Source organism: Spermophilus citellus, assembly GCF_964194105.1.
Source record: "Spermophilus citellus genome assembly, chromosome: 3".
NCBI classification, from domain to species: domain Eukaryota; kingdom Metazoa; phylum Chordata; class Mammalia; order Rodentia; family Sciuridae; genus Spermophilus; species Spermophilus citellus.
Window position 1 is genome coordinate 56,685,738 of NC_138184.1, and position 24,660 is coordinate 56,710,397.

Genomic DNA, 24,660 nt, shown 5'->3' on the forward strand with positions numbered 1-24,660 from the left:
GACCCAGGCTGCCAAAGTCGCCTCTAAGTAGAAATTATATTCATCATAGTAGAAGGAAATAAGCAAGATAACTGGTTCTCAAAACTTCTCCCCAGAGCTGGGAGCAATAGCACATGCCTGTAATCCCAGTGGCTTGGGAGGCTAAGACAGGAGGATCATGAGTTCAAAGCCAGCCACAGAAACAGTGAGGCCCTAACCAACTTAGTAAGACCTTGTCTCTAAAATATAAAAAGAGCCGGGGATGTGGCTCAGTGGTTAAGTGCCCCCCCCCCAATACCAAAAAAAGAAAAAAAAAAAAAACTTCTCCCCAGAAATGCAGTCACTCATTACCTCTCAAGTCCAGGGCTACTCCTAGGTTCATAAGGGCAAGGATATGCATAAGGGAAGGACACTGGAGAGAAAGAAAGGTAGTGTTACAATCTGCCAGGCCTCTGATGTGCACTTCACGTCCTCATCTTTCTTCTGGTTGAGAAATTACACTTTGAGAGATTATGAAGCACCGGACTCCGCCCTAGATAGGCTATCTACAAACTCTCACCCAGCACTCATAACAACCTTCTAAGGTCAATATTGCTGGTTCCATTTTACAGATTAAAACAAACTGAGGTCCTGCAGGAGTTAAGTAACTTGATCCATATGATCATAAATGACAGGGCACACATTGAATGATGCTAGTCCCCTCCACCCCCATCCCCCTGGAGTTGCATAATGGCTTATTTTGGAAACAACGGTTTCCAATTGTTTGAGACTCCCTCTGCCTGTAGGAAGAGCAGATGACTGCAGATGGTGCCGTGGCCTGTTGGAGTTCCCACTCACTCCACTGCTAGTCTTTCTCCAACAAAATCCATGGGCAGGGGGCCTCTACGCTAGGGCTCTTTCTTACCCAGTCTTGGCCAGCTGCCTCCCCTCCCAGACTGCAAACTACTCCTTTCCATATCACCCCCTACTCCTAAATATTAAACTCCTGCACACCCCACCCCCACAGAGACACGCACACTCCAAACCTTTTTGGCAAACCTTTGTAATAAACAGATGGACTAACTGTGTTGCTGGGAGACCACTGCATACATGGAATCCAGTCCAAAGAGAGGGAGAAGGAAAGGGACATGGCTTCTCAGGGTAGTGGTTGAGAGCTCTTCTCTTCTTCTTTCCACCTCCTCTCTTTTCTTTTTTCTGGCTCAGTTCCATCTTTGTTACCTGCTAACCGACAACCTTGAGCAGTCTACTTCCCTTTGATAAGCCTCAGTTTCCTCATCTCTAAAATGGGAATACTACTACCCCCATTGTGACTATTTGAAGAAATAATGCTCATAAAGCCCTTAGCACAGTTCCTGGCTCATAGAAAGAATTCTGTTGTTGTTATTGTTATTTATTATATTTTTCCATGTTAGACCAACAACAGAGGAAAAAAAAGAGTTTGAATAATTTTGGAAGGGAGACTCAGAGTCCTATTTGTGATTACTTTAGAGGACCTCATTGGGGAATTGGATCTTAGATAAAGGATCTCAGTAGAACCTGTATGGATTGGAAAGGTCCTTTCTGGGCTTGTTAATTCTTTCTTGACCTGTGTTACTTGAGTTAACTCAGACTCATTAATCTGTTTCCTACTTCAAAAATGGGCATGACAGGGTGTCTTGTCTGTCCCTCTGGGGAGATGGCCTGCATTCTCCTTTGAATGTGTGTTCCTTGCTTTGCCCTTAAAGCTTCTCACCCTCAAGATGGCCAGCATTCTCCCTTGAATGTGTATTTCTTACTTCACCCCCAAAGACACACATCTCTCCCTCCCGCCCCCACCCCTCTCTCCCTGCTTCTCTCTCTTGACAACCTGAATTCTCCCTTGAACATGTATGTACTTTCCTAAATAAATCTTTGAGTGTCTTTGAAAAATAAAATCAAATAAACTGGACATACTAATTTGCTTCCTATCTCACTCGTGGCCTTGAGGATTATCTCTCTGGTATAGGGTCCCATATCAAACTTAATTTGTTTCCACCTCTCTCTCCTCTAGCAGGTTCTTCCCAGTCCTGTTCTCACACCTGGCTGGGGGCAGATGCACCTGCTGGGAGCCCCATACCACCTGTGCTTGCTCTCTGCACCTTGGTCCAGACCACGTTGCAATTTCCTGCCCAACTTCTGCCCCCTCCGCAATGCCTATTCTGTTCTTGTTTGTTTGTTAGCTACCCCAACACCTGGCAGGATTTGGATACATGATAGATGTTCCACGAAAGAGTAACAAATAGAGATTCTCTGCTGTTCCGGGATCACCAGAACTCCTACACATGCCGGTGGAAGGCGTGGGGATTTTTCTCTCACCTGGAAACGCCTTCTTCTAGGGGACAGCCGTCCTGCCCACGATGCCAGCCTGCAGCTCTCCCCAGACGACAGCTCCAAAGTTTCCCCGGAGCCCGAGGGCAGCGGCGCGCGCGCCCCGGAGCCTGGACCAATGTCTGCGGGTTCTGCCGCGCCCACCTCCTGGCCCGCCCCCCGGAGCACGCGGCCGGCCAATGACAGCCGTCCCCCGGCGGCTCGGCTCTGCCCCCTCCCCTGTTGCCTGTACCCCAGCCCAGCTCTGCCCTCCCCGCCCCTCGGCTGGTTCAGCTGGCCTCCCGGGGCGCTGGGCTCCGGGGCGCAGAGCGAAGGCAGCCGAGCGCGCGCGGCGAGCTGGCGCTGGGCAACCGCTCTCCCAGGTCCCCTGCCCTCGCCTGGCTGCTCCCGGGCCTTGCTCCTCCTCCAGAGGGTCCCCAAGACCCTTGTGACCCTGATATCAGTCGAAAGAACTTCATCTAAAAAGGGAGCTGGTGGGTGAGAAGACCCAGCAAGGGCGAGCTATGGACCCTGTGAGTCAGGTAAGAGGGGACTGGGCAGGGCGACTGTCGCTGGGAGCTGGGCGGGAATGGCAGGGGATAGCGCGGCTTCCGGAGACGCACCCTTAGCCCCTTCCTCACGCCTTTGCTTTCTCTCTCTTGTCCACCCAAAGCTGGCCTCAGCGGGCACCTTCCGGGCGCTGAAGGAGCCCCTCGCCTTCCTTCGAGCCCTGGAATTGGTGAGTAGCGGAATGTGCACGGGGAGGGGACCCAGGCAACCAAGTATCAGGTGAGGACAGGTCAGGTGGGGTGCTCTCGGCTCGGTTCTGCTCAAAACCCGGTCTTTACTTGGTTCCTGCCCACTCCCAAGGTGCCATTGTGGGGTGGCAGGGCAGGAAAGAGGGACCATGGCTGGAAGCGGGAATGGGGGTTCGTTTTTTACAGAAGCCTGAGGAAGTGTCATCTCACCTCGCAGCTGGTAACCGACGCAGGAGCTGTTAGAAGAAGCCTCTTCCCTCTTTGGGAGATGGGGAGGGAGCGGGAAAAGCTGCCGCGGGGCTTTGGCAGAAGCCAGAATATCAACTGGACCTTTGCAGATGAGTGGGGAGGAGAGGAGGGACTCAGATTAAATATTACAGCGGGGAGGACTTGTCCAAGATGGAAAAGTTGGTCAGCACTGGGACAGCTCCTCGTCAGGACCATGGTTCACAGCTCCCAGGGAGCTCCAGTTGGAGAGGCGCAGTTGCTATGCTGCTAAAGATGCTGGAGTCAAGAGGGGTACCCCTTCCCTCCCATTGCAACTCCTGTGCTCTGGCCACTCCTGCAGGGCTCTTGGAGTACTTCCTAGAAGAGGCCACCAGCCTTCTTTGTGTAGCTTTCCTCAGCGACTGGGTTGTAGGAAGTTAGATTTCCTCCTCTGTTTTATCCCCCTTTTTTAAAAAAAAAATCACCCTGAACGTCTTATGGCAATTTGTCTATGGACAGAGGAAAAAGGCACAGAAATGATTTCTCACAGGGGGGCCATAGAACATTGTCTGTGTGGTTGGCTGAGATGACAGTTATGCGGAGTGAAATCTGCAGGTCACACATTTCTTCTTGCTGGGAGCTCTGAAAGGCAAGCAAACCTATCTGAACAGAAAGTTCAAAGCCCGTCATGTAGCATTAATCACAGGCCCTAACAGTGACTAGCTGAGAAATTATGTAAGAGCCTGCTCTGTGCTCCCAGAACTGAGCTCTGTATATCTGTCTCTGGCTACACAACTGTGGAGCTTGTTGACATGCATGATCTACAAGATAATCACATGTGCCTTGTTTGTAGGTCTAAATAAAATTGCCTGAGTATATCAATTTGACATCCATCAAGACAGCTTTTGGAATGCTTGAACTAGAGATTCTGAGCTCGCTAGTCTGATCATATTTTACTGGCAACCAAATGAAACAAAACAAGCAAATACTTGGCCTTTCAATCACCATTTTCTGTAAAAGAGTGGCTTTGGGGATCAACATTATTCTCACAACAAAGTTCAAAGACCTGACATCATTTTCTGACATAATGTCTGACTGTCTCACATGTCACTTACCTGAAATGTTATTCTGTGTTATTTCACATTCTGCTTTCACATAATTTTTTTTTACCATACCTTACCACATAGCCTCTTCTTGTATATTTCAAAATGGGGTCCATCTGGATGAGTTGGTTTAAATCACAGATTTCTAGACCCCAAATCAAAATATCATCCATCAATCTTCATTTTAAGCAAGCTATCTGAATGATTCTTATTACTTTCATATTAAAGAAACACTAGCCTGAGCTGTACCTGGAGGTCCCTCCAAAACTCAAAAGCTCTTTCTTGCTCAGTATCCTTGCTATTTTTCTTCAAACTGTTTGGAACACCCTTCTACCCAAGTCTAGGGGGAAAAATGTTGTCTTTTACCTCAGCTTAAATGTTAACTTCTCAATGTTGATCATTCTCATATTTACTTCTTTCCCTTAACTCTACCCCCAAATGAATGATTTGTTCCATTATTTAGACTCCCATTGCATTTTATTCATTCATTTGTTCAGAGAATTTATCACACCAAGTTGTACTGCAATATAGTCTTTTTTTCTTGGGGTGTGTGTGTGTGTGTGTGTGTGTGTGTGTGCGCGCGCACGTGCGCGCATGTGTGTAGGGAGGGGTAATAGAAGTTAAGTTACTATGTTTAAAATATTTTCAGCCCTTCTGCAAGGATTCCAAGGCTCTATGATGAAGGTTTCTTATTTTTTTCCCTAATAAATCAGTCACTGGACTCTTATTTGTGCAAGAGAGCATGAATAATGGACAAAGAAAACTTAAAAAAGCCAGATAAATTAGTTGGCTGATCTACATTTAAAAAGATCCATGTTAGAGACATAAGAGGGGAAAGAGAGAAAATGCTAGAGGCTTAGAATGCTTAAAGAACTGGATAGAGAGGAAGACAGTATTTTCTGTGTGCATGCAGTGCCATGAAGAGTCTCTCTGAGCTATCTTTTTCTGCAGGAGTTATTGACAAATGAAAGGGAATGTAATCTCTTAGTGCCACAAAATATGTTCCATTCATCTCTGCTTTTCTCTCTAGTTCCTTTCGCAGGGACTACAAAACAGTAAATGATCAACAAATGTTGTAAATTGATCATGACAACTTTAAAAATATCCTCTTTCTCAGTTTTTGTGGAAGTTTTACAGAGAAATGGACAGTAACTTGAAAGCTGGTAGTTTCCAAAGTTTTTAAGCTACAATCCTTTTTTTGGGGGGGGGTTTATGCTGTAGAAATAAAAGTGCATGTGAAGATATTTGTCATAGGGTTCTTTGGATGCTATAATTAATCACCATAAACTCAGTAGTTGGTAAACTACAGAAATTTATTTCTTACAGTTCTGAAGCCTGAACATGTGAGATCAAGGTGCCCGTAGATTCAGTGTCTGGTGAAGGTCCACTTTCTGGTTCATAGATAACACCTTCTTGCCATCTTCACATGGCAGAAGTGAAGGACACTGGTCTCTTCACCCTTTATGAGGGCACTAATCCCATTCACAAGGGCTCCATCCATCTAAGCAAATCATCTGCCAAAGGCACCACTGCCTAATAACATCTCTTTGGGGATTAGGTTTCTACAAGTAAGTTTTGGAGAGGACACAAACATTCAGACCGTTGAAATATGTTCAAGGATATTTACTGCAACATCTTCTGTAGTGTAAAGAACTGGAAACAACTAGTAAATCCATTACAGAAAAGCAATTAAAGTATAACTCATGTACATCATGAGATACTATACTTCCATTAAAAAGAATGAATGAAATGAATATCCATTTACCTAGAGGTCAATACATGTAATTGTGTGTGATAAAATTGTTACATAAAAGAAAATGGGTATTTTTTTTTTGCATTTGATAACATTGTTAAAAGGGGGAAAAGCAAGTTTGTTTCTTTGAATCAACATGAGAGTGATTTATTCCATCAGGTGTCCAATTAGTATACAGTGTGAAGTAGGATTTTTGTAAAAATAAAGTATGGTTTTCTGCATAAGTGTATGTACATGTGGAATTTGACAAGGATAGAGGAAAGCATAGATGTATACCACTGAACTAAAAAAAAGTGATTTTTTAAGGGTGTAATTCTGTGTGTGGTGGGCAGAGAATGGGTGAGACTGAAGAAAAACTGTATGTACAGTTTTTCACAGGTCTATCACTTGCAAACAGTTATACACACGAGTGGTTCTTAAAGATAACTCACATTTTAAATCATTTCCTATAGATTGTCCATAGAAAGTGGTATTACCTCTCCAGGCATCTGGATTTATGGCCTTATGGGAGAAAATGTACTTTCTATATATGTCCTTTCCTTAGGAAGCCTGATGGATACAGTAGATTTAAAGTCTTAATAACCTATAAATGTCAAGCCTTGAGGGAAAAGCTTTAGCCAATTTTGAAGACTTCCAGGCAAAGAGTCCACATCCTTAATCTCCACTTAAATTAGGTCAGGAGAGTTTTCACTAGCCTTTGGGTCAAAACAGAAATTCGGGACAGAGCACTGACTCTGGTGGTCTGTTCCATTTGTTCCCAAGTGATAAAATAGATTCTGCAAATCTCTTACGCCACCATTTTGGAGTTGGTGTAAGAAATCAGATTTATCCTCTTCTCATACTGACTCTGAACATCTGTGTAGGCATAGTCTTGTCTTGTACCAATCATTCTTATTTTTCACCACAGCAATACTTGACCAATGTGGTCCTTTGGTCTTTTCTTTTTCTTTTCCTTTTAAATAATTATTTTAAAATATTCTTTCTTTCTTCTGGATTTGCACGCGTGGGTGCATATGAAATGGAAAGTGGAGGACCTAGCATATCTGCAGTGTGCAGGACCACATTGGTACACTTGCAAGAGCATCAAAAGGACTTAACCTTCCCCCAAATGATGTCCTCATCATATCCTGGTTCAGCGCTATGGCTCCAGGTTCTGTCCTTATGGAATCAACTGCTTGAGTCAACATGCCTGGTTCCTCCAATTCTTTCATCTCCAGTCCTATTTTTTATTTTTATTTTTTGGTAATGAGATTGAACCCAGGAGCACTTGACCACTGAGCCACATCTCCAGCCCTATTTTGTATTTTATTTAGAGACAGGGTCTCCCTGAGTTGCTTAGTAACTTGCTGTGGCTGAGGCTGGCTTTGAACTTGCGATGCTCCTGCCTCAGCCTCCTGAGCTGCTGGGATTACAGGCAAGTGCCACCACCTCTGCTCCAACCCTAATTTTGCTTTATCAGTTCTGCTATGACTCGTGCACTTCACATTTCAATTTGATCTGTCTTTTCTGCCTCTGTGACTCCCCAAGGAGGCCAGCTCATCTAGAGATGCAGTGTGCCTGGTATTTGACGTGTAGTCCTACTTCATTTAAATGGAAGCAGTAGCAGTGATATCATATTTATTCCTGCACTTAAATTCTGAGCTGTTTCCCAAGCAACACCATACTGCTTTCTTGATCTTAATAGATAACATTTATGACTCATGTAAGTGATAACAAAGTGGAGCATGTCATTATAAATGCAATATAATAATAGTTACTCTTTTAAAACTCCCATGAGAGAGGTGACAAGTGCTAAGTTCCTTGCACAAACTTCCTAGGAAGTCCTGAACCATGGTACATCAGCACGGTGGATCTGTGTGGCTCCAGCCTTTCACCATGAGGTTCGAGGATGTTAACCAACTCATCAGGAATAAAACTGCAGGAAATGTCAAAGCCAAGGTGTAAGCAGTCCCACTCTAAACTGTACTTCCTTACATGCTACAATCTTCTGTTCCCTCCCACTGGGCAGACATTTGCTCTATCTTATCCCTAATCCTCAAAGAAATGTTAAAAGGTAGATGTTATCCATGTTTCATGTTTATCTCACTCATTAAGTTATATATTTGAGGTCTTTTCTGAAAATGCCAAGGAACATTTGTATTTAGAGACAAGTTCAACAGACATCATCTTGTGTATTTGGGGTTTTATTTTCTATTGGCTATTAATTGACCGAGGTAAAGTTCAATTAAAAACCAGTATATTTTCATTTAGAATGTGCAGAAGATTTTGATTATAAAGCAATTATTTAATCTTACTTACAGTCATTCATTTTTGTTAAAAATACGTGCACATGAGACAACTCTTCCCACCCCCCCAAGTATAAATAAGACAGGGATTTTTTTTTTTTTTTTTGGTACCAGGGATTGAACCCAGGGATATTTAACCACTGAGCCACATCCCCAGCCCCCGACCCTTATTTTTCTTTTTCTTTCATTTAGATATAGGGTCTTACTGAGTTGCTTAGGGCTTCACTAAGTTGCTGAGGCTGGCTGTGAACCTGCAATCCTCCTACCTCAGCCTCCCGAGCTGCTGGGGTTACAGGCTACACTGTGCAAGCAAGACAGAGAATTCTAATATAAAAATTTAAATCCTAAACAGCAATGTTCCATTGAGGGTGTGATGTAATTTAGAACTGCATTAATTATACCTTTCTAGCCTGTCAATTAGCGGCAAAAATTGTGTGCCGATGGAATAAGAATTGATAGATACATAATAAAAAGAGTAAATCCCCAGTGAGTGAATGATTTCTGCACTTGGTGCTTTCCTTAGTTTATGAAGACCTTGGTGTTTGGCCCCAAAAGTACAGAAAAGAGAGAGAGAGAGAGAGAGAGAGAGAGAGAGAGAGAGAGAGAAGAGTCAGGGAGATTTCCTATGGATTTGAATACAGATTTCACTCTTTACTCGCTTGGCTACCTTGGGCAAGTTATTTAGCTTACAGGACTTTTACCTTTCTCATCTAGAAGATAGAGGTAAAAGGTTGCTGTAGTGGTGAAATGACTTAACCCATGAAAAATACCTCACAAAATCTCTGGGCTATAAATAAGTGCTCGATACATTATTATAAAAGTGATAATAATGATGTTTCCAATTTTAATGATGATGAAAGAGGTGGAAAGAGAAATACATCAGAGAGTGATTTGGGGCATAGGGTTACCTTCTTGCAAATTAGATGTTTGAGAGTTTCTAAAGTACAAAAGCAATATATATATATATATATATATATATATATATATATATACCCTTGCTCATCTCTCTTTTGAGCCCCTCCATCTCTAACAACTAGATGCTACCACACTTATTTTACCACAGCACAAGTGACTTTCCAAGGAACTGCTTCTTGGAATATTCACCTTTTAGAGAACATTCCAGAAGGGCTAGTGTTGATCCTAAAGGAGAAGATCCAATGGAAGAATTTCAGGCACTGGACCCTCGAGGATTGTTGGGTGAAGTATGGAGAGAGAACGTCCCTGATCTTCCTCAAATCATAGTCCATAGACATTTGCCTACACTGGAAAGGGTTAAAGGGTGTCCAGTTGAATTTTCCAGAGTATAACTGACCCCTCATAGGGTCAGCAATGGGTACCTACTAACCAGATGCTCCATGACCTTGGGACTGTCCCAAATAGGAACCAGAGAGGAACCCTAGAATCCTGCTGAAGTAGAGGCAATCTCTGTGGCCAGGAGGATTTGCATCAAGCCCTGACCCATCTAGAAGGCCAGAAGAAAAATAATCATGCATTAGTAAGAAAAAAAGAATCCCAGGAATATGTGTTCAGAACCACGAGTTTCTGTTGAGTCTTAATCTTCTGCAGGCATGTATCCGACTTTTGCTGTATTTGTACAGCATTTTATTAGCTTAGCTTTCCTTCAAGAGCCTGTCTCCTCCTCATCTGTAAATTGGAAAGAATACCCCTTGCTTACTTCCCCATAGCATGGGGAATTTTTAAAAAAAATATCAGGCCTGTAAAGGCACATGGCAAACCATTAAATGTCCTCCAAAGGTGAAAAACAATTGTGATCATAGTTGAGATGATTACAAATACTTCCCCCCCCCCAACCTAAGTGCCTCTGGACAGCATAAGATAGTTGCTGGGGAGAAGCTATGGTGAACACGGGAAGCCGATCTCTTCTCTCTGAAGTGCTGAGCTCTTCCCAGCCCCTCTCCAGCCTCCAGCCTCCCTCCCACTCTCTTTGGTCTCTGGAACCTACATGAATGAACTGAGCTTCCAGTTGAAACGAATCCGACATCCCAACTTGTAGGATGGGAGGAGGCCCACCCTCACCCTTTTAACTCTCCTACCAATTTCTTACTCTGTCCACATTTCACATTTCTTCCATTTGGGGGATCCCAAAGATGGTTTCTCGCTGGTCTGATGGACTTTTGCACATTCTGATTCCACTCCATAGAATATGCTCTCTCTTGCTTCTCACTCGATCACACTTAGCTGGTGAATTCTTCTCCCCTCTTCAGGTGTCAGCATGAATGTCACCAAATAGGGGGCACTTGCTAGATGAGGTCACCTCCTGATGGATCCCAGGGCACATTCATTAGTGACATGTTGATGTTCTAGCTTCGTCACCAGACTAAATGCTCCATGAGGACAGGGATCTGGCTTGTCTCCGTCATCTGAATATTCTAAGGATCTAACACAGCACCTGGCACCTTAGAAGGGCTGACTCCATGAGCTACAAATCCTACCAAAATACCCAGACAACTGATGCTTAATAAGTACTGGTCGAAGGAAGTGAGGAGATGAAGAAAGAGAACAGAGACTGAATAAAGGGATGTAGAGAACATCTTGGATGGGGTTTAAATCCCCCTTCATCAAATCCATTGGGAAGAGGAATAGTAAGGACTCCCGTTGAAATAATTGTTTATCTGCTGGTCTTGGGTCTGGAGGAGTTAATTCACATAGGCTGACTGCTCTGTGGAGGGAAGAGGGTGCCCACAGTAGGGGTACCCACTGTGGAGGATAATTCTCCCTGAAACAAGTGCAAGAACTTAAACAGGCTGTTATGGTTTGGATGTGAGGTGTCCCCCAAAAGCTCATGTGTGAGACGGTGCAGGAAGGTCCAGAGGAGACATGACTGGGTTGTGAGAGCCTTAACCCAACCAGTGAATGAACCCCTGATGGGATTAACTGGGTGGTGGCTGGAGGAGGTGGGTGTGGCTGGAGGAGGGGGCATTGGGGGCGTGGCTTTGGGGTCTCTGTTTGTCTCTGGAGAGTGGAGTCTCTCTGCTTCCTGATCACCATGTGAGCTGCTTCCCTCCACCACACTCTTCCTCCATGATGTCCTGCCTCCCCTCCAGCCCTGAGGGATGGAGCCTGCTGTCTGTGGACTGAGACCTCTGAAACCCTGAGCCCCCAGATAAACTTTTCCTCCTCTATAATTGTTTTGATCAGGTCCTTTAGTCACAGCAGCAAAAAAAATTTGACTAAAATAGAGGCCCAGTCCTTGTGTCTTGAGGTTCATGGCAATAAGCAGCAGGAGTGTCATGGCTAGTTGCTGCCATAATGTGCCTTGGCCACTGGCCTGCCTGCCCTCTCAGCGTATTTATTCCCTTTCTGCTTTCCATGATTCTCATCTGATGTCCTAAGAGAAGGACCATGATTGTCCCAGCTATATACTTTTTTTTCAGTTTAGATACAACTTTCAGCCCCAGGTCAAATCATAAGTCAATAGCTACTCTATGCATTGGTTGCCCCTACGTCACATGCCTTCTGCTGTCCTGTCACTTGTGTCCTGAATAAAAGGGTCATGAGAGTCAAAACATTCCCTTCTGGACTGTTCTTTCAACTGGAACTGTGGGAGGGGCAGTTTTTCATTAAGGGTGTAACAGGCTAGTGAGAAGTCTACATATACGATGTAAGAAGACATGATCTGGTTCACCTGGGCTTCCTTCAGCAAAGTAACACTGGGGATTTTCTCAAGAGGTTGATATAGTTCTGGGATCTGGGGACCAGCATTCCTGAATTCTCTCTGATTAAGGATCCTGTGCTGGATTCACACTGCTGATCATTCAAAGGGATAAAATGGGCTCCACTAATTTGCACCATCTTGTAAATATTTTTTTTAAATTGTTCTTTTTAGTTATACATGACAACAGTATATATTTCAACATATTATACCTACATGGAGTGTAACTTCCCATTCTTGTGGTTGGACATGATGTGGAGTTTCCCTGGTCAGGTATTCATAGATGAACATGGGAAAGTTCTGACCCATTCATTCCACTGTCTTTCCCATTCCCATCCCCCTTCCTTCCCTTCATTCTTCTCTGTCTGATCCAGAGTATCCCCATGCGTACTCTTATTGTGTGTATTAGCATCTGCACCATCTTTTTCAACAGTGGAACAATCTTCTAGAAGGAATGTTGTCTAGTGATGAGACAGGCCACTTGTGAATGACAAGGTACTGCAGCTTCATTGCTATGTTGCTAGATTAACTCAGCTCTGGCCATTAGTGTTAGAAGACTATATTAATCATTGCATTCATGTGTGTGTGTGTGTGTGTGTGTGTGTGTGTGTGTGTATGTGTGTGTTATTAATGTAGTAGAAAACAGATTGCTCAGGGAAGAGGCATCAGCTTGCTTCCTGGGATACAACTGTTTGAGGCAGGAGAAAGCAAGAATCAGTTGATGAGGAAAAACAAAACACTGAAAAATATAGCAGGCCCCATGGGGCTCGAAGGAGCCTGGGTTTAGAATCTGTCTTAGGCTGGGATTCTGGATTTTTTTGTTCCAGCCATGGGATGTGGAGCAGATTGTATCATTATTCGGATCCTCAGGGATCCACAGCCATCAAATGAACATAATAAGAGTCTCAACTTTTGGATGCTTGGGATGGTTAGGTTGTTATGAGACCACTGCTCAGAAAACACTCTAAGTCCAGATTTAAATCAAATTAGAGAGTCTTTTTACTATCTGACCAGAGACTGTTCTTCCCAGAGTCCAAGTGACTTTAGAGGAGAACAGCAACAGTCTGTGACTGGGGCAGAGTATTTAAAGGGAGAAACCACATGTTATGAAATCTGCAAGTTACAAGCAAGCAGGATACAAGGGCTGAGAACGCAGTTAGCAGAGCAAAAACAACCGTATTGTCATCTATAGGGGTCTACACCCGCATTTGTATGGGTATATACACACAAAAAAATTTAAGAATATTAAGAACAACCTATATAACAAGTTTAGAGAAGAGTCATAATATGGAGTAACTATGGCTAATCTATAGTCTATGACTATATTGACTTAACCTTGAGCTATGTTAACCTATTAGCCTGTACTTACCCATACAACTCACAGCTTAAATCCTGTGTCTTATAAATCTTAGCATTATAAGATTATTGTCCTACTGTTGCTTATGCTTACTCATGAGAAACTTATGTCTATTGCTCCTAACTTATAACTAGAGTAACTTAATATTATTTACCTTATGATAATATTATCTTACTTATTAAATTTTATAATTTATAATCTCTAATCTGTTATTATATATAATTATATATATCGACTGAGCTTAGACCATAACAAGGTAAGATAAAATTAGCATAATGTCCAGCAATGCTGGTGCCTACTACCACCCCTTGTTACTGAGGAAGAGGTTTTTAAAGATGATGAGGTATTTAAAAATACAGTTAACATTCCTAAAGTTTCTAGCACTTTACAAATATAAAGGTTGCTCAATATTGTATTGTTATGTTGGGGTTTTGTTTCTATTATCTTCCTAAAAGGAGAATGTTTTGAGATGATCATAAACAATACCCAGATGGTATTAATACTAATGCACAGAGACCAGCAGTTTGCTAAATGCCATAGAGACATTATTTCATTTGATTTGGAATGCCTTATAAAGGACTAATCAACGACTTCTTTTATAAGTGGAAGGATTGAACCATTTCCCTAGATTCACACAGCTAGTGTGGGATAGAACTGAGGCAAATGGATGCCAGACCCCATGCGCTCAATCATTTTTTTGCATTGTCTCTCATTAATACAGATTATCCAGTTATTCCTGGTCTTGGTTTTGAATGATTTTACCACTGTAAACATCAGGAAAAAATATACACATATATTTTAAATATATATATAAATATATATGTGTGTATATATATATATATGATATAGACACATATACATGATATAATGTACATAATATATATTACATATATATTATATACATATATGTATTTAAATAATGTCTTCCATATGTATGGAACAATTTTTAAATTGTTCTAATTAATTTATTTAAAGATTTTAAAAGCTCTTCTCATTACTCACTCAGTTCCTTTTCTACTATCTCATGCAACCAGAGAACAAAGCAAAATTTAAGTACCCTCCTAATGTCTAGATTGGTCAAAACCTTCTGAGGGAACTTTTTTACTTCTCAAAAATATCCTTCTTCCCTGAGAAAATGGTTTTGATCTTGTGCATCTTTTCTAACAAAAATATCCATTTACTGATCCTATAAAGAAATTTAAATTCAGAAATGGGTTGTTGACACATGCCTACTGTTTTAGTCACCTTTTTCACTGCCATGACTAAAAGGACCCAACCAGAACAAAGAGGAGCAAAGGTTTCTTTAGGGCTTATGGATTCAGAGGTCCCCGTCCCTAGACAGCAGGCTCCATTCCTCAGGGCTGGAGGGGAGGCAGGACATCATGGAGGAAGAGTGTGGTGGAGGGAAGCAGCTCACATGGTGATCAGGAAGCAGAGAGAGACTCCACTCTCCAGAGACAATAGAGACCCCAAAGCCACGCCCCCAATGCCACCTCCTCCAGCCACACCCACCTCCTCCAGCCACCACCCAGTTAATCCCATCAGGGGTCCATTCACTGGTTGGGTTAAGGCTCTCACAACCCAGTCATGTCTCCTCTGAATCTTCTTGCATGTCTCACACGTGAGCCTTTGGGGGACATCACATCTAAACCGTAACACCTACAAAGACATCTGCAGAATTCAGAAGGTATCTGGATATTTAGTGAGATCATGAACATTTAAATTATTTTTGGATTCTCAGGAGATTTTTAAACAGTTTCCGTCATGGATGATGGGGAAGCGAAAGCATTTTTTCTGCATATTATGTGATGAGTGTGTGTGTGTGTGTGTGTGTGTGTGCACGCGTACTACAATTCTTTGGATGTGTTAGTTGGGAGGATTTGTGAGCCAGATAAGAAGACATACCCTTGTGGCTTGAACAGGAAGTGCTCACTCATCCATTTGGTCTTCTTTGAGGCTGTTTGGTTGCAATGATGCTTTGGTCTGCACCTGATAGATAGTTGGTACTCCTGCTGAGGTCTTTCCTGAAATAGGTATTCAGAAGAACTGAGAAGGTAAGAATGATACTAGAAAATGACAAGGCATTAACCTGTGGCTTGAGACAAGCATGGAGAACTCGAGAGACATTGTAACTGGAAGAGGCGTTGGCTGGTTGAATAGTGCTTATTATTTTGATTTAGAATGTGCTGGATTGGAGCCATACAAGTTTGGGCTCAGCATAGACCTGGGATATGTTCATGGGCAAATCGGCTTCATGGGACCTCAAGGTTTTTTAGGGATTTTACCCTAAAGAGGTGCTTACATGATAAAGACAAACTAACAACTGAGAAACTTTGGGCAAACTCCTTTATGTCTCTGTCAATTTTTTGAACTGTGACATGAGGATAAACATCAATAACACAGAATTGTGGAATAAAATAGTATGTGTAAAATTTCCCATCTGAGGACTTAGTCAATGTTATCAGTCCCTGAATCTTGAAAACTAAACATCAGGGACCTGGGACATCTTTCCTATAGGAAAGCCATGTCCAGTGTGCCCTTTTGTAATGTCCATCTGCACTACTCTTGTTTGAGGAAATGAGAAAGGTATATTTTCATGTTTCATTGACTAGAGTTTAGGCAAAAACTTTTGTTGTCAGACGCATAGTTCTGTTTATGAAGCATTTGAAAGAAAAGCATGGTTATTTATGTGATCACAAAAATCACCCAGTGGATGTATTTGTAATTTGTTTTTTTAAATGTGCACTATTGGTTAAAAGAAAGAATGTTTGTGAAATTGGTAGTGCCATCAACCCCTAGCTCTTCTGTGGGGGGGGAAGGCTACATTTATTAGCAACAGTATATAAATTTAAAATGCATACACTATTTTCTCTCTCTTTCTCTCTTTGCTCCATGCAGATACATAAATGTACATGGTTCCTTTAAAAAAAAATCTGCCTTTATTCACTACATTCCCACGTGATTCTAGAAAGAATATCATGTTTGACTGTCAGCTCCATTACTGACAAGATGTATGACCTTGAACCCCCTTCATCTCTCTGGTTCTTTCATATTTATAAGAGTAGAAATAATGATAATTGCCAGGGAGAGTTACTGTGCTCATTAAATGAAATAACATTTGCAAAGAGTGCTTCCACATAAGAAATATTTAAAACATCCTGATTGTTCTTTCCCACTTTTTTTTTTTTTTTTTTTTGGTACTGGGGATTGAACTCAAGGGGACTCAATCAGTGAGTCGCATCCTCAGCCCTATTTTGTATTTTATTTAGAGACAGGGTCTCACTGAGTTGCTTAGTGCCTTGCCTTTGCTGAAGCTGGCTTTGAACTCACGATCCTCCTGCCTCAGCCTCCTGAGCCGAGGGGATTACAGGAGAGGGCCACCATGCCTAACTTTCCCCTACATATTTTTTTTTACTGTAACGTTTGGAAAGAAAAATTGGAAAATCTCAGGTCTTTTCCTCCTATAGATGCTTTCTCACATTTCTGTGTGTGCATACACATGGGTGTACACGTGCATTCTTTATACTATAATCCTGAAGAAAGAGTCTATGTAATTGGAATGAATTTGAGTGGGGACGGTAAAATTTGGCAGCCATGGTTGGCAAGGAGAGAATGATTAGATTGGAGTGTCAACTCCTAGATCATTGGAGCCCCAGGCTTCCTGTAGCCTTTGGCAAGGTGACCATGAATTTGTGAAGCTGTTTTAAGGGAATGACAGCTTCTTCATTTTACAAAAGCACTAAGTGCTCATACGGGATAGAAGTACATGATCATGGCTTCAAATGATTGAGCACTTGCTGTGTACCAGGCTGCACTATGTCCATAATATCTACTCTGTGCTTTCATTCAGACCTTACAATGACTTTATACGGTACATGTACCCAAAGTGACATACCTGGTAAGGGACCAAGGCAGGATTTCAAGCCAGGTGTGTTTGATCTCCCCGTCTCCCTTGACTGCCATGCAGCCAAACATACCAAGCGTATTTGCGATTGCATTTGAGAGTAGGTGGCTGTCCTTGATTCAGAAAAGTTATTTAGAGCCATTTTATGCATGTATGTTTATTCATTAAAATCACAAAATAAACAAAACTTTGTAAATAAAAATTATCCACTGCTCTACCAAGAGACAACTAAGCTTAATATTTTGAAAAAGTTTATTTTTAGACATTTTTATGTACATGTACCTTTTTTCCCTCCAAAAAAAAAATGATATAAATCTGCTAGGTCTCTAGTACATAATAAAGTATGGTCTCCCACCACATAAGGACACTCAACTAGTTGAGGATGGGCTGCAGGGATGAACTGTAATGATGTTGGTCCCATAAGACTATACTGCAAGTGACAATGTAACCGCCTTAGTTTGTGTAGATAAGCCTGTGAGATTTTGCATGGTGACAGCGCATTTATGAAAATGTGTCCCTATCCTTAAGCAATGCATTGCTATATCCTAAACCTAGTGGCTTCAACTCTCTCACAGTTCTGGGGGTTAAAGTCTGTGACAGGGCACTGTTAATTCCTTCTGAGGGTCATAGGCAGAGTCTGCGCCTCTCCCTGGCTTCTGGGTCTTGGCATATGGATGGCGTATTGCTCCCTCCCTGGCCCTCTTCCTCACAAGGAAGGTGTGTCTAGAATTCCCTATTTATATGACACCAGTTGTATTAATTAGGAACCATCCAGTCCCAGCATGACTTCATCTTAATTACATCCCTGTGACCTTGTTTCCAAATAAGGTCCCATTCTGAGGTACTGGGAGTTAGGATTTCAACATGAATCCTCAAGGACAGATGGGGACAATGCCACCCATACTACTTGGCTCCTTAGAATGGGTGCTATTTTGTCAACTGCTTTCCTCTCCTCAGTATATTATGAACTGTATTTCCATGTCACTAGAAAAAAAAAGTATCTTTCTCCGTAATTCCAATGGCTGTATATTATCACAGTGTATGCCTGTTCTGGAGATGAACTAATTCCTAATTTAGGTAGTTTTAAAATATAGATTATAGTATCTTTAAGACCTACAAGAAAATCCTCCTTAAAGATAAATGGTTCCTGTACTTCTATAATTATTGACTTAGACAATTTCTGGATGTGGAATTGCTTGCTCCAAAAGTTGCACATTTTCAAGGTATTAGAAAGGATTACCAAGTTGCCTTCCATTGTGGGAAGGATCGTTTAAATGCATTGCCATTTGATTGATAGAAATAAGTCTTGAATGAACTTATGCTTCTTTAATTTTGCAATGACATTGCACATTTTACATGACAATGATTTATATTGTGATTTTGATTTGGAAGTATGTTAATAAAAAGAATGAATTTATACAACTGTAGCGAAGACCGCCAAACTCATGCTTCTGCTCATGTGAATTTTTATATAAGCTGCCTTAAACTTTCTAGGTCAGTGTACTACTCTACCATTGGGAAATTATTTAGGCTATTATCCTCTGACTCAGAGGAAGAGATGAATACTGTCTTTCCTTCTCTGAATCATTATGTAGAGATATATATTTTTTGAATGTCCAAATATTTTATAATGTAGTTTTAAAAAATAAATTTACCATTCTATTTGTATTTTGTCTGAATTATGTATTCATTTTACATATCGTACTAATACATTATTTTTCTTTCAATGATACTCTTCATGTTTAGTCCCTATTCAACATCTTTCTGAAATCCCAGTCCATGCATATATGTGGTTGAGACAGATAAACACAAGTCTATGCTGTACCTACTTTGGGGATCAATCTGAGGCACTTGGAAATTTTATAATTCTTTTGAGGGAAAAGCAGAATGTATGAGTGCTACTGTATCATCCGAGAAATTGTGGGAATCTAGCTTTTGATTGAAGAAGTCTCTATCAGTAAAATAGTAAAAAAAAAAAAAATAGTGAAATAAATTCAGCCTCTGCCAGATGCCAGGGGCACTACCTCTTTCTTGGATCACATTCCTGACCAACTTGATATTAGCTGAGATAACATTACCTATGCACTCTGCCTTTGCCTTGCATATGGCTCTTTTGGGCCACCTTGGCATCTCTGTGAATTAAAAATAACAGTTGTTAACATCTATTGTATATGTAATGTGCTCCAGGCCCTGTGCTAAATGTTTTCTATATGCTCTAGTATTTCATTCTAACAAGTCTATTAAAATGTGTCAACCTAAATGACAATCAGAGATTCTCCAAAGGATAATGATATGTATTTGGGAATAGCAGAACATCGCAATGGGAGATATCTATACCGTAGTCAATTATGAGCATTTCAAGGAGATTGAGGATAGGGAAAGTTTTCAAGGGCAAATGAAGAGAATTATATAAGATATTCTGAAACGATAATCTTGACTACAAGGATTAATAACAAAAGTGGTACCAGCGTGAGGTTGAATGGACAGTTAACTGGAATCCTGTCCTTACAGAAGTTTTGTGTGTGTGTGTGTGTGTGTGTGTGTGCGTGCACGCATGCATATAGGCCATTGCACTGTACATGAGAACCTCTCCTCTGTATCCTTCTGGTAACTCCGTTTTCATTCTGACAACTTTCACTAACGGATGCACCAGGATGTTCTTTGTTTTTAGGAAAGGGATCTGAGGCTTCGTAAAATAAGCAAAGGTGTGTACAGTTGATAATAGCAGACCTGAGATTTGAGCCCAGGTCTGGAGAGCTTCAAAAAGACACCATGTGTTTAATCAGGCAGTAATAGAGGAAGAAAAGTTCTGATCCTGTTCCAGAGATGAGTTTCCAACATAAGGGACCAGTATCTGTCAGAACAAAACCAACGACGGTGGTGGTTGGACTGAAAGCACTTAGTGTTCTTTGATGGTGAATGCAGTTGCAGGCAAATAGAATAAAATTCTTAAAGTTCTCTTTGCAGTTCAAAGGCAAGGTACCTATTTTTAAAAGTTTTTTTTATGACTATACTTGATAAAACAAGAAATAAGCAGATAGTTTCAGTTTTATTTGAACTGGTCTTATTGTATTTATATAAAGCAAAACCACTGTTGCATAGGCAAATGATGGATAAAATTTAGAAAAAGTAGTGGGATTGCATGCTCCCTGACTTTTCTGTCAGTGGTTTTCCTGCTGCTCATCTGTCCCTGTTTACTCATGAAAATGCAAAAATTTATGAACTTGTAAATCTTTTGTTTTATTGATTTTGGGGGGCAGTTTCTTCTCTCATGTTGGCGAGGTGCTTTTGTAGAACCTGGGTAAGATGCTAAGCCATCTGGCCAGTGCACAGAGGGGCCGGAATACTAACTAGGTCAGCAGGGGTCCAGCAAGATGATGCAGGAGGAAACAGGAAGCAGGCAGTCACATGGGGCTGCACAGGTGATAACAGGGTGGCACATTGAACGTGGGTTTCCACCTGTAGGGGTCGCTGCCTCCTCCCTGGACAGTTGTTGGTCAATGGTAACAAGGGGCCAACACATCCAGAGAGTTTCACTTCTTTTGGGAGAGCAAAAATAAGACTTTCGATACTAATATTACCAGATTTTAGTTGTTGCTGTTGGTTTTGGGGACAGGATTGTTGTTTTGTATTGATTGGGTATGTTAGGAGTCAAACTAGGGCCTTGTGTATGCTAGGCAAGCACTCTGCCACTACGGTACATCGACAGCCCCTACAAGGTTTTTTATTTTGGGGGGAAAGGGGGTACTGGGGATTGAACTCAGGGACACTCAACCACTGAGCCCCATCCCCAGCCCTATTTTGTGTCTTATTTAGAGACAGGGTCTCACCGAGTTGCTTAGGGCCTCACTGAAGCTGGCTTTGAACTTCATATCCTCCTGCCTCAGCCTCCTGAGCTGCTGGAATTACAGGCATGTGCCACTGCGCGTGCGTGGCTTTACAAGATTTTAACGTCAGAAATATTTTCTATGTTTTAAATATCACGAGGCCCATTCTTTGCAAAGCTCAGTGGATTCTGGAGATGGCTGGAAGTCTCCAGCTTGTTCCTGTAGCAGCTCAGCATTCTGGCCCCCCTGAGGCCTCCTCTCTGTTTCCCTCAGGACCTGGCCCAGTTCTAACCAGCAGGTTCTCAGGAGCCATTTGTCTGATGGAGGAATCAGAAATTTGGTAATCAGAAATTAACCATAGCTTGGTTTTTGAGATGATTGAGTTAGCCGTTCGAAAGGTCTCCTTTGCTTTCCTTCAAATAAATTGCAACATTTTCTCTTTCAATATCTAGGAAGCCTAAAAAACAAAACAAAACAAACAAACAAACAAAAAAAACCAGAGGGTTTCTATCTTGAGCTCCAACTTCAATGGGACTGGAGGCTGTTGCTCATATTAGCAAGATAGAGTAATAAATAATAGTGCTCTGAATATCACGTAATATAGGGAAGAAGTGAATTTCTCAACCAATCAATGTAATCTCCAAGAATTAATTTTCCATGTAATCTCAAAGAATTAATTATGTTCTTTAAAAGTGCAGTGTAAGCTGAGCATGGTAGTGCATGCCTGTAGTCCCAGTGACTTGGGAGGCGGAGATAGGAGGATCACAAGTTCAAAGCCAAGCTCAGCAACTTAGCAAGGCCCTAAGCAATTTAGCAAGAACCTGTCTCAAAATTTAAATAAATAAACGATAAAAAAGGAGCTGGGGATGTGGCTCCCTGGTTAAGTACTCTGGTTTCAATCCCTGATATCAAAAAATAAATAATAAAAGTAAACAAAATGCAGCGGGCATGATAGTATATGCCTGTAATCCCACTGGCTCTGGAGGCTGAGTCAGGAGGATCACGAGTTCAAAGCCAGCCTCAGCAACGGTGAGGTGCTAAGCAACTCAGTGAGACCTTGTCTCTAAATAAAAATACAAAATAGGTCTGGGGATGAGGCTCAGTAGCTGAGTGCCCTTGAGTTCAATCCTTGGTACTAAAAAAAAAAAATGCAGTTTAGTTGTTTGTGGCTTAAAGAATCAACAAATAAAGGGATTTTTTAAAAAAAAAATATTTATTTATTTATTTTTAGTTAGAGGTGAACACAATGTCTTTATTTTACCTTATGTGTGCTGAGGATCAAACCCAGTGCCTCATACATGCTAGGTGAGCTCTCTACCTCTGAGCTACAACCCCAGCCCAACAAATAAATTAATTTTAAAGGGGAGATGACTCTGGACATTTGTCTATACAGTAGGGCCATCCATTAGAACATTCCACAGCAATGGAAGTATCCTGTGTCTTCCCTGTGCACCTCAGTATCACTAGCCAAATGTGACCATATTTGAAATGGGGCCAGTGTGACTGAGGAACTGAATCTTTATCTACTTTCAATTAATTTAAATTTTAATAGCTACTGATTACCGTATTGGACAGAGCACGTGTTCAATCCATCAGTGCAACCATGTCTGGTTTGCAAGAGGAATATGCTAAACTTCAGCAAGTACCTTAGATTTTGTGGTGAGATGATGTTCATTGAAAAGGGTTCTTGTCTTTCAAACATTCACTGTTACATTTGTAGTTTAACACACATCACAGGTTGTTGATGGCAGTGAGTTTTTGAAGCCAACTTCTAGAAATTAATTGGGTCCTAGATTTTCCATACTTTAGTTGTTCATCTTTAGTGTACTTTCTATATTTCCATATGTTTATGGATTTTATACATTTATATAGTCATGCCTTGCTTACCAGCAGGGATACGTTCTGAGAAATGCCACACTCAGTGATTTCATCGTTGCACTCACAGGTTTCATCCATATTGAAGATTTGCTTCTGCAAGTAATTTTCTTCTACAATCAGCTTATCTAGAGTTTCCAAAAATCCTTCAGCTGCCTTCACATCAGCACGCATAGACTCACCGCTCGCTTTCACATTATGGAATGAATAACAATTTTTGAATCACTTAAACTACCCAGAACTAGCAAAAAAAAAAAAACAACTTTTTTTTGCTTTTGGCTGTGATCATCATGGTGCTAAAAGAGATGTGCTCTGTGTCTTCAATTTAGATGATTCAGAGTTTCTCCATGTTCATGTGGCTTTTCTGGAACTTTTCTTCATCTCTTTGCCTTCCGGGAAGCAGATCCGATAAGAGCGTTCATCCCTTCCTTCTTGTCCTTCAAGGTCATGCTATGGTAGAATGGACATTCCTGATGGGCAAGCAGAGGCCATCGCTGATTCTTTCTGTTTCTGTAGTCCTCCATTCCTTTAATTCTGTTTCCGGATCAGTCACTCAATGTAGAATATTACTGGCAATATCAAACGTGGATTTCATATGCTCAGGGGCCATGATAAAAAGGACAATGTGAGATTAATCAAGCACAAAGGAAATGATACAATCAAGAGACGCAGTTAACATGAGCCCTGTGAGGCTGCTGTTGGTGTAACGTGGTGCACTGTTTTACAGACAGGAGTTTTCAAATAACTAAAGAATATGCTCTAAAACAATGCATAACACCATAAACACATAAACCAGGAACACAGCCAGTATGACCATCATCAAGCATTAGGTACTTGATTTTATGTGCTATACCTGACCTGGCTAGGAATGCAGCAGGTCTGTTTATATCAACATCACACCAATATATATCAGTAATGAGATTTACCAGGATGTCACTAGGTGATAGGAATGTTTCAGCTCTTTTATAATCTCACGGGACCACCATTGCATATGCAGTCTGTCAATAACTGAAGCACCATTATATAGCACATGACCATAGGTCAATTTTAAATATTGAAATAAAAATATAAAACAAACTAATAACCTTATCTGTTTGCCTCCAATATGCAAGATGATGGTAATTGTCAAATTTTGGGCCAATTTTTAGCACAAGCTAAATTAATTTTTAAAATAGACTCTTTTTTGGGGGGCAGGGGTACTTAACCACTGAGCCACATCCCCAGCCCTATTTTGTATTTTATTTAGACACAGGGTCTCGGTGAGTTGCTTAAGTTGCTGAGGCTGGCTTTGAACTTGTGATCCTCCTGCCTCAGAGAGGGATTACAGAGATGCACCACCGTGCTCAGCTATACATTTAAGAGGCAGACTAAAAACTACCAAGATCATGCAATATTATGTGAATCAGAGAATGGAAACAATCTCAACAAGATTTAATTAGCAAAAAAAATCACGTTGACATATTTTTATTCTACGATTCACAAGGTAGTTTGAAAATATTTTGGCAATGGCCACATAAGTGGTACTATTGGTGTATAAGTGCCAATTTAAGAGGAATAAGAGAATGATAAACAGACTAATGGCATCACAATTGGTGAGTTGGCTGTGTAAACAAG

The 24,660-nt window shown here is 41.4% G+C and overlaps 1 protein-coding gene across 1 annotated transcript in view; it reads left to right on the forward strand.

Moving 5' to 3' along the window:
• Positions 1-2,828: 2,828 nt before the first annotated feature.
• SYNPR (synaptoporin) overlaps positions 2,829-24,660 on the forward strand; it is a gene marked incomplete at both ends in the record, with an annotated part of 340,854 nt that continues 319,022 nt past the window's right edge. Inside the window, 2 exons of the mRNA XM_081285129.1 lie at positions 2,829-2,846; positions 2,978-3,043. Of these exons, the coding sequence (XP_081141255.1) occupies positions 2,829-2,846; positions 2,978-3,043 (84 nt within the window). The remainder of the gene's footprint in view (positions 2,847-2,977; positions 3,044-24,660) is intronic.